The sequence below is a fragment of the Agrilus planipennis genome, unplaced genomic scaffold (genome assembly GCF_000699045.2).
Source record: "Agrilus planipennis isolate EAB-ADULT unplaced genomic scaffold, Apla_2.0 scaffold86, whole genome shotgun sequence".
In the NCBI taxonomy this organism is placed as follows: Eukaryota; Metazoa; Arthropoda; class Insecta; order Coleoptera; family Buprestidae; genus Agrilus; species Agrilus planipennis.
In genome coordinates, this window is record NW_020438863.1 from 1,114,492 (window position 1) to 1,132,316 (window position 17,825).

At 34.9% G+C, this 17,825-nt stretch overlaps 3 protein-coding genes across 10 annotated transcripts; 1 reads left to right on the top strand and 2 right to left on the bottom strand.

The window, feature by feature from the left end:
* Nucleotides 1–281: 281 nt before the first annotated feature.
* Nucleotides 282–9,864, bottom strand: LOC112904409 (voltage-dependent calcium channel type A subunit alpha-1-like). 5 transcript variants are annotated; one of them, XM_025974386.1, is made up of 10 exons: nucleotides 9,398–9,864; nucleotides 6,174–6,368; nucleotides 5,900–6,032; nucleotides 5,701–5,840; nucleotides 3,850–3,950; nucleotides 2,222–2,377; nucleotides 1,932–2,155; nucleotides 1,747–1,850; nucleotides 1,499–1,614; nucleotides 282–911 (listed from the first exon to the last, which is right to left on the bottom strand). In XM_025974386.1, exons 2-10 carry the CDS (start codon nucleotides 6,263–6,265, stop codon nucleotides 694–696), a joined length of 1,284 nt encoding a protein of 427 aa, XP_025830171.1. In that variant the 5' UTR covers nucleotides 6,266–6,368; nucleotides 9,398–9,864; the 3' UTR covers nucleotides 282–693. The 5 variants fall into 5 exon arrangements, with proteins under 5 accessions (XP_025830171.1, XP_025830163.1, XP_025830174.1 ...); XM_025974378.1 differs by lacking the exons at nucleotides 1,499–1,614; nucleotides 3,850–3,950 and adding exons at nucleotides 1,042–1,157; nucleotides 5,276–5,376 and having other exon boundaries at nucleotides 285–911; nucleotides 9,398–9,857; XM_025974376.1 differs by lacking the exon at nucleotides 1,499–1,614 and adding an exon at nucleotides 1,042–1,157 and having other exon boundaries at nucleotides 287–911; nucleotides 9,398–9,855.
* Nucleotides 9,865–13,045: 3,181 nt separating this feature from the next.
* LOC112904414 (NADH-cytochrome b5 reductase 2-like) lies at nucleotides 13,046–15,599 on the bottom strand. 4 transcript variants are annotated; one of them, XM_025974393.1, is made up of 6 exons: nucleotides 15,376–15,548; nucleotides 14,993–15,143; nucleotides 14,257–14,341; nucleotides 14,072–14,206; nucleotides 13,493–14,011; nucleotides 13,046–13,433 (listed from the first exon to the last, which is right to left on the bottom strand). In XM_025974393.1, exons 2-6 carry the CDS (start codon nucleotides 15,029–15,031, stop codon nucleotides 13,261–13,263), a joined length of 951 nt encoding a protein of 316 aa, XP_025830178.1. In that variant the 5' UTR covers nucleotides 15,032–15,143; nucleotides 15,376–15,548; the 3' UTR covers nucleotides 13,046–13,260. The 4 variants fall into 4 exon arrangements, with proteins under 4 accessions (XP_025830178.1, XP_025830180.1, XP_025830179.1 ...); XM_025974395.1 differs by lacking the exon at nucleotides 14,993–15,143 and having other exon boundaries at nucleotides 15,376–15,599; XM_025974394.1 differs by lacking the exons at nucleotides 14,993–15,143; nucleotides 15,376–15,548 and adding an exon at nucleotides 14,432–14,620 and having other exon boundaries at nucleotides 14,257–14,359.
* A 106-nt stretch (nucleotides 15,600–15,705) lies between these two features.
* On the top strand, nucleotides 15,706–16,566 carry LOC108735630 (E3 ubiquitin-protein ligase UHRF1-like). Its single transcript, XM_025975052.1, has 3 exons — nucleotides 15,706–16,051; nucleotides 16,107–16,426; nucleotides 16,491–16,566. The coding sequence occupies exons 1-3, from the start codon at nucleotides 15,893–15,895 to the stop codon at nucleotides 16,564–16,566; spliced, it is 555 nt and encodes a 184-aa protein (XP_025830837.1). The 5' UTR covers nucleotides 15,706–15,892.
* The last annotated feature ends 1,259 nt before the right edge of the window (nucleotides 16,567–17,825 follow it).

Below are 17,825 nucleotides of genomic sequence, written 5' to 3' on the forward strand. Positions count from 1 at the left end.
TTTTGGACATTGAATCTCCTCCCATCTCGGGATTGAATGTCTCGAAAAATGTATCAGAAACCAAAGGTCTACTCCAACCTCTGCCTCAAACCTACCTAAAGATAGTAAATTATTTTCTGTTACAATATATTTTAAAAAGATGTGAGACTCCTGCAAATAATTTTTCGCAAAATACATATTATCTATCTTTGTAAGATATAGGTATAGNAAAAAAACAGAACAAACAGGATTCTGTTTGAGGATGTACGTTGGCAGATGTAATCGAACCTCAGAGACGAAATATGAAATTGTTTGAGCAATTAACTCAAAAGTCAAGTTTAAAAGGCATTTCGACACCCAAGGTGCCATCCTCAGTTAAAGACAGTCTCCAATTAAGCGGTAAACAGTGCGGCAAGACATGCACAAAATGTCTGTCCGGCATACGATGGCACCGGGTGTGTGACCGCCTTGGCGTTTTTAAAAGTTTCCTTATGGAATTATGGTATTTAGTTTTTTCTTTTTTTGGACTAATAACCCCTCAAATCCCTTGGTATTTTAAAAAAGCGTATTAAAAGTTACCATAGGTACCATATTAATTATTATAAGTATAAAAATGCTATTGAAACAAGTTGGGAATAATGTCTTTCGCACCTAATAATTTTTTGAATTCTGCGAGACGATTTTTACCTATATTGTGTCATGATGTGGTGCAATTTAAAATAAATAAGGAAAAACTATATCTACACACATTAATCTTAAATGATACTTACCATCGTCTGCCATGTCTTCTTCCTGTTCTTCTTCTTCCGTATCAGTGCTTTTACTTTTTCCAATTTTCCGCAGTTTCTTCTTTTTGGCTGCCCTCCTTCTAGCTTCCATTATGTGCATCTTCTCTTCTTCGGTCGTTCTCTCTTCAGCCAGTATTACCTCCTCTGATTGCATATTTTACACAACAATAATAATATAGAAAATATGGAATATATTTATGTAATCTATCTAAATATCTATCATGGATTTATGGAATAAATAAGCCTATGAAGCTACGGTTTTATGTTTACTGACCTGCTTTACATATCCACTGGACATACCCGTTCAGTTCTCTCTCCAATTGAGCGGCTCTTCTTAACTTTAAAAATTCCTGTCTATTCTCTACCTTTTCCCTTTCTTTAGCGAATTCTCTACGGGATTAGAAATACATACAAGCTCTTTAAATACGTACAAAAGATACGTTTAGGTATCTACCTAGCAAACACTTGTTACATTTATTAATAAAATAAATTGGGAAACTATGTGTGAAATTATAAAATTTCCACTTTGCAGGCGGTTTATTAGTATTTTAATTATAGGTAAATATTAAATATCTAGCGATCAACTAATATGCGTATTAGGTAAAAAGTGCGGTATTAGAAACAGTTATTAGCAGTAAGTGGAAACGATATTGCAATTGTTGTTAGGTAGGTTGTTGTTGTGGTTATTATTGTTACAAACTCCCAAGCAATGGCTTTTACTTTATTTTCACCTGCTTGAGTGATCCATTTCAAGTAAGATCCGAACGACTCATTGAAAAGCTTTTTTGATCGAGTTTTATGGAACTTTGCCCTACGTTCAACGCGAAGTCTTTCGTTAGAAAACTCTCTACATATTATATGTAAGTACATGTAACAAAAAAGACACACATTGAACTTTAGAACAGCGAACGGTGTCCAAAAGATTCAGTAGCCATCAGTGAGTCAATATCGATACGCCTTTAAAAAAAAAAGAACTTACCCGCTTAATACACCGAGTACTAAGTTAAGCATGAAGAAAGAACCGAGGACTATTAGGGGAACAAAATACATCCAGTTCCAATGACTACCAACTGCATCGTTCATCTGAAATTAAACATTCATATCTACGTTGTCCCTTTAAACCAACAGTAGTAATGACGATAAAAGAAATTGTTTCCTCTTTACCCAGTAAAGTATAGCGGTCCATCCCTCCATGGTGATGCATTGGAAAACGGTGAGCATAGCAAAGCCTATGTTATCGAAGGAAGTAATGCCATTATTGGGACCCTGCCACCTTTCAAGGCACAAAGAATTACCATCACGACACCAGTTGCTGCCTTGTTTCAGCGCCTGAGTCATGTTGTCCGAATTACAAGGAACTTCACTGTCGCCCTCCTTTACTATTTCATCTGAAATAGATCCCCCCCCCTCCATTACAGTACAATCGCATTCGAAGAGACCACTTTCATTCTCACCTATGTCATATAAACTGTAGCATGTTCTGTGCAACGCACCCGAATAAAATTCTAAACCAATAATAGCAAAAATAACGATGGCAAATAGCACCAGTAGCCCTATCTGTAGCAATGGGGCCATTGCCTTGATGATGGATTTTAAAACTACTTGCAGACCTAGGCAACATTAACGTTTACATTACATTTAAGTAAATAGTCCACTTGATTAAACTGTTATTTTGATTAAAAAAAAAAAAAACAATAAAACAAAATGTCACTTGTTTTCTTCTGTGATAATAATGGTAAAATATTTTTAGAATGATTATCCACTATTTTTAATTAATTGTTGAAAGACAAAAATTTCAAAAGTTGAATGAAAAAGTTGAAAATATAAACAAGTAGGTAGGCACTTAATTGTATTCTATAAACATGCTCAATTATAGTAATACATATACATATTATCTTTTAACAAATACTTCAAGAGGGAATGAAAAAACATGCCTAAATTAAGCAGTTGTATTGACTAACGACAGCACTTACTAAAACTCAGAACTTTTTACTTTTACAATACCCTACAGTACAGTATTTGTTAAAAAATAACAAAATAATTGTTCGTAAGACTGCACAATTTTTTTGCGATAAGTGTCGAATGTGGGTAGAATCAAAATAAAGTGACAATCAAAATAACAAAGTGAAAAATACTTTTGAATTGCACAACGTAATAACTATTATATGTTTATAAGAAGCAAACCAGACCGAATTAGTTCAAATATTGTCAAGGATAACAGACAATAATTACATTTTTATAGATATACCTACATAAAAATGAAAAAGAACAAATTCCAAATATAGTGTATGTAAGGGTTGGAAATGTGAAAAAAAATTAAATTACGAAACTAAAATGGCAAGAAAAAGATCACTCCCTTTTTCCGCCGTTTGAAACATACCTACGTATTTCAGATTATTATTGTTTTTTATGTTTTACTACTATAAATACCTATATTTATGTTATAAGTAGGTGATATAATTAAAATGGATAGTTAACATACATATTTGCATCAAATGTTACATCTATAGATATTGTATATCTCAATGTAAGAGGAGCTACCACTTTAAATCACCATTTCTTTCCCTTTTCAAGATATGATTATATAAAAATCAAAGCCAAAAATAGAGGCAAAAAAGTACATTATTTATAGCTATCAACATCGACTTTTCGCCTTTTGGTATAATAAGGTATAAGCCTTTTCCAAAGTATTCAGCATTACTCTTGAAAGAGAAAAGCCATATACTTAAGGGTAAAACATGGATGTCGATTGCTATAAATAAAGTGCTTTTTTGTCCAATATACAAATAAAAACCAAAAACAAAATAATAAGATGTTAAGCAATAAGGCAAAACCGGATAATGAGACAATGAGTTAATAGGAAAAGGTTCGATTTTCTCATGGAATATGTACTTGTAGGTACCGTGTAATGTTAGTTGAAACGGGAAAAAAAACTTGCCACGGCTTTTGCTACTGTACTATAGCGTAATTGATAAAGTGATTTTTGGGGGGGGGGATAAAAGATTTATTACAAATGATTAGGGGAGAGACATGTCTACAAAACGACCATACGATTACGGTTACGGACAGAGCATCTACTTACTAGGGATACCAGAGACTAGCTTGAGAGGTCTTAGTACTCGTATAGCGCGTAAGGTGCGCAGATCCACAGCATCGACATCCAGAGTAAACATCGTCACAAACCTGCAAAACACTAGCCTCTAGCTCTACTCATCACACTACTACACATTAAACTAACTTTTATTACGTATATATCTACTAGTCTAATCGACTAAAGTAGACCGAACGAAAACTAGAGACTAATTAAAAACTTGTAATCATAGAATTACTATCACTAACGTAATAAATGTTGAGACGGTACGAATTAGAGCTAAGCTTTTTGTATTTAGCTACTATTATACTTCACAACTTTTCTTTTTTTCTGTGTCGTTCTTTTTTTTTCTTTATTAATTGTTACTAAATAAATAGATAGAATATTTCGAGAGGTCCAAGTGTCGAAGCGTTTTTGTTTCGGAATTTCGGAATAATAAAAAAGGCATAGGTAGAAAAATTGAATAGCAATAGTATTCCCATCCGTTTTTCCATCGATAGATCTATGCTAAACGTGTCATTATTCATTGTTCATTAACTGCATATCGATACTTCAGAAATTGATTTTAAGTACATATCATTTGGAAGGAGAAATGTCTCTTAAAGTTCTATACGTTTAATGTTCGGTAGGTACAAGTTGTAAAAAAAAGAATATAAATTAACATTTGCATGACAAAATATAACATAAAGATGAAAATTTGTCAATCTACTTCAATGAAACCGAAATTATAGCCTTTGTTATAAATTATCCCGGCGCCTCCGCCAAAATTTTCAATAAAATTTTTTAATAAATGTTTACTGATTGCGTCTGTGCATTGTCATGAATGTCTTATAACTTTCTGTAAAGTAAAACGATAAGATTAACCATCCAGATCGTTCTTTGGTCTGTACCTGCAAGAGCACGTTGAAAGTTACGAGTCTTGGATTATTCTGCTAATTCTTTTGATGATTAAGAATTTTTGAGATAAATTTTCTAGAATTCGCGTAGCGTAGTAGTTTTTTCTAACGCACTTTTTTATTACACGAATGGAAGTGCTTTTATACGATATAAACGTGACGAAAACTTCCAAGAGACATTTCTCGTTTCAAATGAGATCCGCAAGAATCGATTTTTGAAATGTGAACTGGTATGTTAATGAACACCCGATGGAATAACATGAGGGTGATGGGCTGTATAAGTATATGGGTGTGAGGATGTACGGTATATATACGTTCAGAAATACGTAAATCTAATCTAAATGATAATAATTAAAAAACCTAGGAAAGTAGGTACTTATTCTAATGGGTGGTAAAAAATGACAACTTTTGTCTACTACATCATAATCGTGATCATTATCATAATCAATTATCATATCATCACTAGCAGCAGGACGTAAGAAAAAGGTAACAAATTATTTTGTCTGACATGGGGCCCTTACTTGGTATCCTCGACACCAGCTTGAGCGGCCTCAACACGCGAAACGATCGCAACATCCGAAGATCAACATCTACATTCGCTTCCGCAAAAATTGTCATCGACCTGATAAAGTTAAATACCAAATGGAATCTCTTTAATATTTTATTTCCGATCTCATCCACGACCTGTTCAATTCTATTTCATTTTATGTTTTTACATGTATTTATTCTTGTAGCTATTAATGAAGGTCAATCATTTTTTAAAAAATGCAATAACCATCAGTTAGAAAGTATTAGAAAGTTGACGCTTTTATTTGTTATTTTGCCGCCTGTGTTGATCTTCTGTTTCCGTTGAACAGGTCATGTTTATTGAAATTCGCATTTTTCCATCGAGTCTTTTTTGCAATGAAAACGAACATTTTAATGGAAACAACCCAACTACACTCACCCTGTAAGTACAACAAAAAAATCCATGATATTCCAAATGTTCCTTAGGTACGATCCTCTATGCAGTACGAAACCTAACGCTAGTATTTTCAATGACGCTTCTACGCAAAAGATACCTAAAAAGTAAGTTTCCGTTTTTTCCTGGAAAAGAGAACAGACTGTGACCGATTCGTAGCAGCAAAAGGACAATTTTCACTTACTAGTTTCAGTGCTAGCATAGTCTTGTCCTGGCTAGGCAAGTGCTCTTCGAGCGCCAGCACCACGCAGTTCGCTATGATTGTCAAAAGCACGGCATATTCGAAAGGAGGCCACTCGATTATAAAGCGCGTGTACCTTAAAGGACAAAGTCAATCCTTAATATGTATTAGATAAGAATACCGACATTTTTTCCCAACTATTAGCTAGATATGTGTACCTAATACTTAAGCGTAAAAAAATCGCGATTTCATCAAAACTCCCAAGCAACTTCAGTACCTGCGGATGATGTTTTCCTCCGACAGGATGAACAAGGACGTTGGTCCCTGTCCTCCCGCTTGCGCCCCGGCAGCCGTGCTTGCGCCCCCCATTCTATCAGCTGCGCCCGCCCGTATCCCCCGTTTCGTTATCCCTTTCGCTGCCTGCTGTTGAGCTGCCTTCTGCTGAGCCGCTGCCTCTTGTGCTGCGGCCAACCTAAAACAGAAAAGGGTTCCGCAATCGTCACAGACACGAAAAGAAAATCTGAAAATCTCAAAAATATCAAACAGAAACCACACTCTGTGTAGGTACTATCTTTAATATGGTCTGCGTTTGAATTTTTGGACATTGAATCTCCTCCCATCTCGGGATTGAATGTCTCGAAAAATGTATCAGAAACCAAAGGTCTACTCCAACCTCTGCCTCAAACCTACCTAAAGATAGTAAATTATTTTCTGTTACAATATATTTTAAAAAGATGTGAGACTCCTGCAAATAATTTTTCGCAAAATACATATTATCTATCTTTGTAAGATATAGGTATAGATATTTATGACAGAGAACGTAATAAAGAATTAGGTTTTATTTGCTTGAATTTTTAACATGTAGGTACAGTACCTAAGTAGCACGTATCAAGTAATTTTGCTGACCAATTAAGCCTCAAAAATAGTATCTGACGTAGCAGGTTCTAATTAGTGCCACCTGATCAATTTTTGTGTAGGGTGTCTGACGTGTATCAAACATTTTCCTTTGATCTAAAGGCCGTGAAAACGTTATCTATACATACCTGTAGGTGAAGTACATACGTACTACATATTTATCTGCCTTCTACACTTGCATAAAATTTGTAGATAAATCAACCCTAACAGTCAATAAAATGAAGAAGAAGACATTTTGGGTAATATCGTAAGTATTTTAAATAGCCTACTATCAAAGTACCTATTGATTGAATAACATCAATAATACTCACCCCTCTACGATATCATAAACTTTTTTTACTTACTTTTAATGGAAACATTACCAACAATTTTCTAAAAGTTTCTAGTATATGCATGTATAGGAGCGAGTTTGTTTGATATTATCATGTTTAACTACCCGTTGTCTCTTTTGCTAGTCCTTCTTTTGATGTGTTTATTGTTTTGCATTACATTACGGACAAAACAAATAGAAACACAACAGTTCTAGTTTTTTACCCTTGAGTGGAAAATAAATTAGATACATATATTGAACAGCAATAATTATTTTAAATATCTATAGACGCATCGGATACACAGACATTTTAATTCGAAAGAAACATTTGTCCGTGAAAAATTGTGTTCTTTGGCTATGGAGTTGACTTGTCGCGGCGCCAGGCGAGATCGGCGTCGCCAACATCCTCTGCGGCTAGACGCGAGGCGTCTACTGGTCCAGCGTTTTGTTCGGATAACAGATAATGATTCGCACAGTTGCCGATTTCAAATTGTTATTGCTATGAAATACTATATAGGTATCTACTGTATGTATTATTTTGTGCATATGTTAAATGCTAAAAAAACCGACTGATGCCTTTAATGCAGTTAAAATTAAATACTTTATTGATATTGATCAAAGTAGAAATGTGCTTTTTCCAATAACCAAGTGTTATTCTTCGTTCAATTTATAAATAATAACTTGGCAGCTTGTTCACATCAGCCAATCGCCCGAAATTGACCGGAATACAAAAATTGGTGGTGAGACTCTTAAGTATTATCCGTTTTAGTCACGCATATTCGTCCCTCTGCAACATTCCGGAACATTCTCGAACGTTCTTTTGCACAAAAAGCCTGGGTACGATATTTTCCCGGATAAGAAATCTTATTTAGGTAGATACTCGTTATTGAGAAAGGATTTTACCATCGTCTCTGCAACATCGTATTTTTTTTCCTTTTTGGTGAGTAATATACTATTTTACCGTGCCCCTACCGAAGGTACGACGTTTTTCCTTAAAACCAGGAAAACTCATCGTACTGTCGGGACATGGGTACGATAAAAAATTGTGTACAAACAAGCCTCGGAAGGAAGTATGGCACCCCCTTGCGGACTTTGCTGCCTTTGCCTTCGGCTCGGGTGGCAATTCACACCCCGGCAGGATTTCCTTGGTGCGTAATACATACGCTATTCCAATTGACCGATTTGGTCGTTACATCCATAACTCCAACCTAATAGCGACACCCACGTAACCAAACGAACATTTTATCAATGGTAGATGCAGGACTATCCACGCCATAGTCGCAGCCATCAAGGGCGTCAATGAGTAGTTTCAATGAAAATCTGAAGCATATTTCTTTTTATTTTAACTTTATCATTAGGTGTATACTGCGTTGTCGGTTAGATAGCTGAAACATCTCTAAAACCTCATACCATACGTTCAGATATCGATTTGAAACCTTATACCTTCCTACCCTATTAACGAGATGTCGAAATACATATATACAACATGCATCTAAAATAAAATTTAAACATAAAAGCTTATTGGTTTGTTTGTTCGGGCATAAAAATCTGTACGCATATACAGGTATTTTCTGCAGTATTAAATAATAAAATTAAAACGTTTGTTTCTTAAAAATAAAAATACTTATACCAACTAAAATCTCTACAGAAAACTTATTATCTGTTATTCGACATGTTAGGTTATCGTCTTCTTATGAATATCTTATTGTAATTAAATATTCAAAAATTCCCTATTAATAATAATGCAATATAGAACGGTAGATTTTTTGTACCTGTCTAATTTCAGGTACGTGCCAATGGCAACAGAATAGGAAAAACAGGATTTTATATGCAACAGATTTTATAAGTACCTTGCAATTGTTCCTCTTTTGTTGTGTATTCGCTAACATAGGTACATGTACTAGGCAGTTAAATTCAGGAACTCCTTTCAAATATATTATTATTTGTACGTATGTATTATACACGTATGCGGACAGACGTGGAAGAAGAGAAGACAGAATATGAGCGACTGAAAATGAGAGAAACGAAGGAAATAAGCATGGGTGAAAAACAGAGGAGGAAGAAACCGACTGGTCCGCGGATTACCCTCGTTATTAGTGGAAGATGAATGAAAATTTTCTGTTTACATGGTCGGAAGAGTAGATTAGATACATACATATGTGGGTCAGAAGTGGTAAGACGGACGGACGTACCGATATCTGTATGGTAGATGAGGCATGGAATAATCGATGGACGCGGAAAAGGGAAATGGTCTGCAACGGCGGAAAGCAACTAACCTGGTTTTCCCGTTTCCTCGGTCGTCTTTTCACTGTCTGCTCATCTAATGATACACAAATACAACGGCATACCTCCATGTTTCTTCACTGTACTGAGCGACCAGAGGCGTCGGTCAACCAAGACCGCAATCGTCCGCGACTATGAAAACGCGACGCCGCCGCCATCCTTATCCTTACGCTCTGTACATGTGCGTGTCTACTCTCCCAAACACACGATACGTATCCTTTTCACACCTTCCTGCGACCGTTTTACCGATGTTTTTATCGCGCGTCGTTATCGTCGTTAGGTACCATCAGACGCACATCGAGATCTACACCTCATTTTTCGCGTTTTATTTTTTCCTATCGCTCTCCGAACGTGACGAGCTTTCGGCCTGCACCCGACTCATGCTAGTACGTGTCCTGTTCGGAATTTTCCGATTATTTTCGTTCGGTTAATGTGAGGAGCGTCGTGGCGTCGACGGCAGGATCAGCGTGTGCTTTTGCAGTCCTGCGCTTTCACGCCATACCATCGCGTCGCAGTGGCCCCGAGGACACATGAACAACTAGATTATCCTAGCAACGTTGTCTAATCAACGGTATTATTATCACACGCGGCAATTTGCCTTTTTATTAATAGTTATGCACCGTACGTCTTCAGCTGAAAAATTTGCTAATTACGATATTATCGAGTCACTGACTGCATCAATTTGTCGTTAATTACTCGAAATGCATCGTTACCTACTCACATATAATAGTTTTAAGTATCTGTCAGTTCACTTAAACAAACAGTACGAGCGCGTATTACCTATCACGATTGAAACACTAACACAATATAATAATAAGATGTAAGATGCCTTTATTTCATTTGCTCATCATTCTTATTTTGATGTCTTTAGAAAAATGTTTTCTCTTCTTCAAATCGGCAACAATGTTTTTACATCAGTAAATGATTAATTAAACAATATCTAATTGTGATTAGGAGAAGGTAAATGAGTTTATCCAACCGTTTAGTATAATGGATGCTGGTGCCTACGTTTAGTGCGTGACTTTTTGGCAACCACATGTTTTATCGTTTCATCATTAAACACCTATCACGACCGTATTATCCTTAAAGTATTTGTTAATATTACTAAGGACACCGTAGTTTACAGAAAATGCCACCTGGCGGTTGCCGTACCGATCTGTTAACTCCGTTTTCGCGGGTAGATTTTCCGTCAAGGAAAAGCGCGCACGATTTTCCCCATTTTCCCGGCACATACTTGACTAACTGAGCAACAGAGGACACTAATTTGAGTGCCTAATTTGCACTGCTGCTACATTCTTCTGAAAGTACAATAATGTAGGTTTATAAATTACGTGACCAAAAATTCCTACAATTTGTCCTTTTTTTTACGACGTTTCTACTAATTTCTCAATATAAGTTTGTTTGTTCTAATTGCTTGCTTTTTTATGCGCATCAAAAGCATGATTTTTAATTAAAACAAAAGGAAATTATTAATGCGCATAAAACTGTGCTTCAAGCAGACATTTTGTGTAATAAGAAAAATAGTTGAATGATATATTTAACGGTCTGAAGTAGGTGGATAGGTACATACAGGAAAACTGCTGTACTGATCGTAGTGAAAGAGGACAGGGGAGGGTCTGTTTTCCCAAATATAATATAATACTGTTTGCCTGATGATAAGTGTTTATTTCCCGAGGGAGATACTCCAGGGAATAACATACAAATTGACCTATTGGATTTTCGAAGAAAATCGAAGGATTCGATTTTCTTCGATGACGATTTATATTTCTGTTTTCCTTCGGCATAGGAGTACATACTTGCATGTATATTTTGTCACACATCCTTTAATCCTTTAGACAATAACTTCGATGAGACGTTTTGCCACAGTTGAGTTGCAATTTCTTTTTATAAAACTACCGCTGTCCCTTATTCCAAAATATACACTTAATGTATTATTAATTCCCGAAAGCGTTGCAAATACCATGTGTGTAACGCATGTAACTGGTATGCATTTGTAATAAGCGTTCGTGTGATTCAAAAACCGATTAAAAAATGTGCAATTCTTCGCCGATTGACCATTTGCGCCTGAATTAGGAATAGTGGATCCCTAAAGGATGCGGGGATATTTATGTATGTATGTATGTATGTATGCAAGAAAACAGGAGACTTTCTTAATAAAAACGATAAATAATTATTTACATTTTCTTACTTACTTAATTTCACAATGTTTTAATTTGTACCAATCAGAAGTGCCTAACTACTAGGTATTGTTTGAATATATTAAAACATTATTTTGTCAATACTAATGTGAAAAGGTTACTGTGACGTTCCCCACTACAGACAGTTCCCGACCGATGAATCAATCAATGGGGAAATTGAAAAATAATGCGATTGAAATTCAATTTTATGCGAGAAACAACGACTAGGTGTATATTGTAAACTAGTGGGGGTTCAGCGAAACGAAGGGTAAAATATCACATCATTATGTATTATATCGAGTTGGCGTTATCTCGGAAAAGCAAACATTTTTCGTTGACGAATTAATGAGAAGCTTCCATCTCCGAAGCAAAGGAAAATCGCAGTATACATACGTATGTTCCTATGCTTAATTAAAATTAAATTCGGAAGTTACTCCTTTTGTCATTGATAAAACCTAGCACATGTACATGTAGGTACCTACCAAACTCGAATGATGAAAGTCGAAAAAATCGTCTTAATTTATCTAATTTCTTACATGTACCAGCTCATGCTCCTAGATCCGAAGTTTTTACAAGCAAACCTTTACATTTACTAACATTTAGGCAAGTACCTATTACCTGTTATGTATGTCTGTTATTACCTATTATGAATAGAAAGTCGGAAAATTTTCGGCTAGAATTGTATCACCGGAAAAATGGCTATCCGGCGAATTCGATGCGGAAAATTGACCGAGGGAATCCTTTAAATTCCACAACGTTTGCAAAACCAATATGTGTATCGTCACTCAAGATGCCACACTCACGACTGATAATAAACGTTCCACTTTCTTTTTTTGAAGTCGGTCGGAAAACAGAGGACTTTATGGAAGTTAATAAGAAGTAAGCGAGACAGGTTGGTAGGCATGAAGGGGTAGTCAGAGGCAGAAACAGGAGTTAGGAGGAGTAGAAGGAAGTAGATCTACATTAGATTATTGTGCACAAATAGTTAAAGCTGTGGGATGTTCTAGTTTTAGGGAAATGCAAAGATTAGCTCAGGACAGGAAGGAGTGGAGTTGCGTGTTCAACCAATCAATCGTAGGACTGACGGCCGTATGATGATGATGATGATGATGATGATGATNTACAAGTTATTAACAAATTATTATTTATCCTTTAGCCACCAAAATAAAAGATACATAAGAAAAGAAAAAATGAAAATAAATAAATAAGTATAATGCTGCAGGGAGGTGGACATTCGGCAGTTAAAGAGAATTCTTATTCTAAATTTATATTGTAAGATCTTCAATCATTATATAATTAGATACTATTTAATTATTTGAAAGTATTAAAATTTTAACTTATAAATCACTACTCAAAATATATAGGGTGTTTAAAAAAACGTATCAACATTTTTACAAATTTTTGCGAGGATTTTGTTTTGATACTTTTGAAATATTGAAATACATTTATGATTAAAAACTACCCTACTTTTGATGTTTTTTATTTATCACAAAAATAAATAAAGATTGCATGCCATCAGTATTATTGCCAACGAAATGTATACAACTTAGAATGAAAAATGCAGAAAATCATACTACTACTACATATATACAATAAAAATATTATTGTGAATAGAACTAAAATAAAGTGACCATCATTTTTCCATCTTTTGCATGACTTAATAGTAAAAATGTTTATTATTAATAGGAGAAATGCAAATTCTCATTATATCCCAAATTTTTTAAACTTGGAATACATGCAAATTGAATCATCGGAGGTGGACCACACATTAAAACCAATGTAGTAGAACTTGGAGGATACATATGCTCCTTGATCATAACATCATTCACGAATCCTACACTATACTTCCATCCTAAAATGTATATAACAGGATTAACATTACTACATAACAAGCTTTAAATTAGCAAATACCATCACTTGCTCTATCAATGGTGTACCAATGTTTGAATTGCTCAGGATAATTTTTGGCTACCTCTTCCAACTCATCTCGCAATAAAATATCTCCTTCACTTTGATTAGCAAATAATAATGTCAATTTTGTATTATCCAGGGGGTCTTTTGTTATATGTCGTATTAGCTGAAGCATAGGAGTAATTCCAGTACCTCCAGCTATCATGTTAATTTTCGACACATTTACTTCTTGAGGAGGATCGCTGCGTAGTTTTTTAATCAAAAATTTCCCTGGGCCAATGTACTGTAAACGGCCAGATGGACCCCTAAAATCAACAGTCTCCCCCAATGTCATGTTGTTCAAATATTGTGACATTTTTCCCCCGTCTGGAAATTTAGGGTGAACATTTTTGAAATAAACTTTTATCACCAAATCCACGTATCCATAATCGTCGTCTGTTGAAACTGGTGTGTAAGACCTAATTATTAAATCGCCTCCTACTTTTGCGCTTAAGTGAATGTGTTGTCCTATTGGAAGACCTACATAAAATAAACATTAAAAGGACAATTAACAAGTGCATTCATTTAAAATCAATTTACCCAAAACATGATTAGGTGAAGGAAGTCCAAATCTGAACCTTCTAGTGTCGTGATTAATTTCATGTCTTTCTATCAGTGGCAATGCATACTTCTTCTGAGGATCCTCTAAAGTAACTAATTTCTTCTTTTTACCACCTACAGTAAAAAAAAAATATCGAAACGTACATTAAATTAATTAGAGCTACCTTTTATGCCAGTTTTAGAAAAAAACAACTGGTATATCACTGCGCTTATAACGATTATGCCTATTCCAAGAGCAAACGGTAGCACCTGCAAGAAGAAATACGCCTTCATAAAATGATTATTTAAGTGTCGGGTGCTTTTCTAAAATAAAACCAGCAAGAATGTCAATAATCTCACCAACATCGAAGAAAACCGAACAATGCGAACATTCGTTATTTCATATTCATATTTTTCAGACTTTTTTACTAGTTTTCAAATAATGTGTGCAAAAGTAAAATATCAACGACTCAATAAGTATTAGCAATAAAAAAACTGCAATACATATTTTACAATCTACTTTGCAGTCTTATTAATGGGGGATTGAAACCCATTATCCCCCCCCTATTTTTACAACTTAAAAAATAAATATCTGCTTGTGATAAGAAGGTCAAAATGCATGCTAAAAACAGGTGATATAACCAATCAGTAAGTGTGATAAAATAATTACTGCTGTTTAGGAAAGTATATTATGTAAAGTAAAATTTTATGTTCTTATTATTATTATTTAAATACAATTAAAGCTAATTATCATTATCATTCGGCAGCTTACTAATTCTGAGCTAACTTATTTTTAACTTTACAGAATCTCCACACTTGCTTTACTGATTTGAATTGTTAATTTCTTAATTAAATAGTCATAACTTGCTTGTTTCATAGTTCCTATTGTACCTGATGTTTTATTAATTCATTTGGAATTACCTCAAATGAGTCGTCCTTTATTGAAGCTATATCACTCATTTTTAAGATTAAACAAAAAACAATTCAAACATAAGGTTTAGGAACAAGATATGTGAATGTCACTGATGAAGTAACCTTTTAAAGTTACGATTTATAATTCATATTATTTTATCTGTAACCAAAAAGAGTAACATGTTTATTTGCGTAAATATTATGTAACATTATTATCTTAAAATTCAAATGAGATTTTTAAACCCACATAATACATATACATATTAATATTAATAATTAACAGTACTTACTTATGATTGCAAATCAACGAGGTGAACATATTATACAATATTTCTTAATTACTTATTACATTGTGCACAAAAACCATTAATTAGCATTTAGCATTTACTCACCCCGTTAGATAAAGACATTTTTGGAGGTTTTGCAGGACTTTAACGTTTTTTTTAACTGTTAATAAAACTGACAAAAAAAAACACTTCTTGTTCTTGCACTTGTAAATTAATCATAGTTTAAAAAAGTTAAAAAGGCAAAGTACAATATGAAAGCGTGTATTTGAGAACAAAAAACACATTTACTTTATTGCATTTACTAATATTCTTATAAATTCCATTTTTTTTAATAATAATAGACCATAGATAAGAGATATTATAGTAGTCATAGATGAAACACCCGCGGATGTGTGATGAAATGGTGATATAGAATCATTAGAATTCATAGATAGGGTTTAAGCCATAGGAACCACTGATGTGCCGAGCGTTGGTATCGTTGGTATTCCTGATTTAAAATAAAAATTAACCGCCAATCACCATCAATAGGTTATACACAAGTATATAACTTTATTATTAAATAAAAGTAATATATTTTATTTCGGTAATCATTTTTAAATAAATCGGAATAAAACGAAATTCAATGTACATAAAAATTCGTGATATAAATGCAAAGCCTGAGGAAAATGATATTTTTATTGATATCTCCAAAACCTCCAAAATCGAACAGATTAAGAAAAAAATTGAAGAAGAACGGGGAATTAAAATAAATTGTCAAAGACTGTTATATAAAGGAAAGCAGGTATTTTAGCGACAATTATTTACGTGATCAAGTTGTAATTGTACAGAATTTTCAGCTAGAAAACGATTTACGTGTTTTTGATTATGATGTACAATTAAACGATGTTATTCAACTTGTTATAAGATCAGAGGAGCATATTAACAAAAGCACTGATAACAAAAAAAAGGAAGAAGGCCCATCTAATTCAACTGACATTGTAAGGGAAGAAAGGAAAAAAGTAGACAGCAAATATTTTAAAGTAGGTGATTTGGTAGATGCACATGATCCAGAATACACAGCATGGTTTGAAGGTATACTCGTTGCTGTGTGGGAAAACAATGTAGGTTTACAATCAACATTAAATAATGAGGATGTTCTTTTTCAAATTAAGCTAGAGTAAGTGTATATATTTTGTTTGTACAGAAATCGTGATAATAAGTTTATTATTTTTTTTTTTTAGAAACTTTGAACATTTTGCTGACCTAGAAGTAGAATNAAATATTCAAAAATTCCCTATTAATAATAATGCAATATAGAACGGTAGATTTTTTGTACCTGTCTAATTTCAGGTACGTGCCAATGGCAACAGAATAGGAAAAACAGGATTTTATATGCAACAGATTTTATAAGTACCTTGCAATTGTTCCTCTTTTGTTGTGTATTCGCTAACATAGGTACATGTACTAGGCAGTTAAATTCAGGAACTCCTTTCAAATATATTATTATTTGTACGTATGTATTATACACGTATGCGGACAGACGTGGAAGAAGAGAAGACAGAATATGAGCGACTGAAAATGAGAGAAACGAAGGAAATAAGCATGGGTGAAAAACAGAGGAGGAAGAAACCGACTGGTCCGCGGATTACCCTCGTTATTAGTGGAAGATGAATGAAAATTTTCTGTTTACATGGTCGGAAGAGTAGATTAGATACATACATATGTGGGTCAGAAGTGGTAAGACGGACGGACGTACCGATATCTGTATGGTAGATGAGGCATGGAATAATCGATGGACGCGGAAAAGGGAAATGGTCTGCAACGGCGGAAAGCAACTAACCTGGTTTTCCCGTTTCCTCGGTCGTCTTTTCACTGTCTGCTCATCTAATGATACACAAATACAACGGCATACCTCCATGTTTCTTCACTGTACTGAGCGACCAGAGGCGTCGGTCAACCAAGACCGCAATCGTCCGCGACTATGAAAACGCGACGCCGCCGCCATCCTTATCCTTACGCTCTGTACATGTGCGTGTCTACTCTCCCAAACACACGATACGTATCCTTTTCACACCTTCCTGCGACCGTTTTACCGATGTTTTTATCGCGCGTCGTTATCGTCGTTAGGTACCATCAGACGCACATCGAGATCTACACCTCATTTTTCGCGTTTTATTTTTTCCTATCGCTCTCCGAACGTGACGAGCTTTCGGCCTGCACCCGACTCATGCTAGTACGTGTCCTGTTCGGAATTTTCCGATTATTTTCGTTCGGTTAATGTGAGGAGCGTCGTGGCGTCGACGGCAGGATCAGCGTGTGCTTTTGCAGTCCTGCGCTTTCACGCCATACCATCGCGTCGCAGTGGCCCCGAGGACACATGAACAACTAGATTATCCTAGCAACGTTGTCTAATCAACGGTATTATTATCACACGCGGCAATTTGCCTTTTTATTAATAGTTATGCACCGTACGTCTTCAGCTGAAAAATTTGCTAATTACGATATTATCGAGTCACTGACTGCATCAATTTGTCGTTAATTACTCGAAATGCATCGTTACCTACTCACATATAATA

What these genes read in the sequence shown, in the direction of transcription:
- LOC112904409 (XM_025974386.1), bottom strand. Translation starts at nt 6,265, where the DNA reads ATGGGGGGCGCAAGCACGGCTGCCGGGGCGCAAGCGGGAGGACAGGGA. An exon ending in CTATGCTAGCACTGAAACTA is followed by an intron (nt 5,841 to 5,899) that starts GTAAGTGAAAAT and finishes TCTCTTTTCCAG; the next exon opens with GAAAAAACGGAAACTTACTT. An exon ending in CTACAGTTTATATGACATAG is followed by an intron (nt 2,156 to 2,221) that starts GTGAGAATGAAA and finishes GATCTATTTCAG; the next exon opens with ATGAAATAGTAAAGGAGGGC.
- LOC112904414 (XM_025974393.1), bottom strand. Translation starts at nt 15,031, where the DNA reads ATGAGTGATATAGCTTCAATAAAGGACGACTCATTTGAG. An exon ending in TAAAGGACGACTCATTTGAG is followed by an intron (nt 14,342 to 14,992) that starts GTAATTCCAAAT and finishes TTCTTCTTGCAG; the next exon opens with GTGCTACCGTTTGCTCTTGG. An exon ending in CATTGATAGAGCAAGTGATG is followed by an intron (nt 13,434 to 13,492) that starts GTATTTGCTAAT and finishes TATACATTTTAG; the next exon opens with GATGGAAGTATAGTGTAGGA.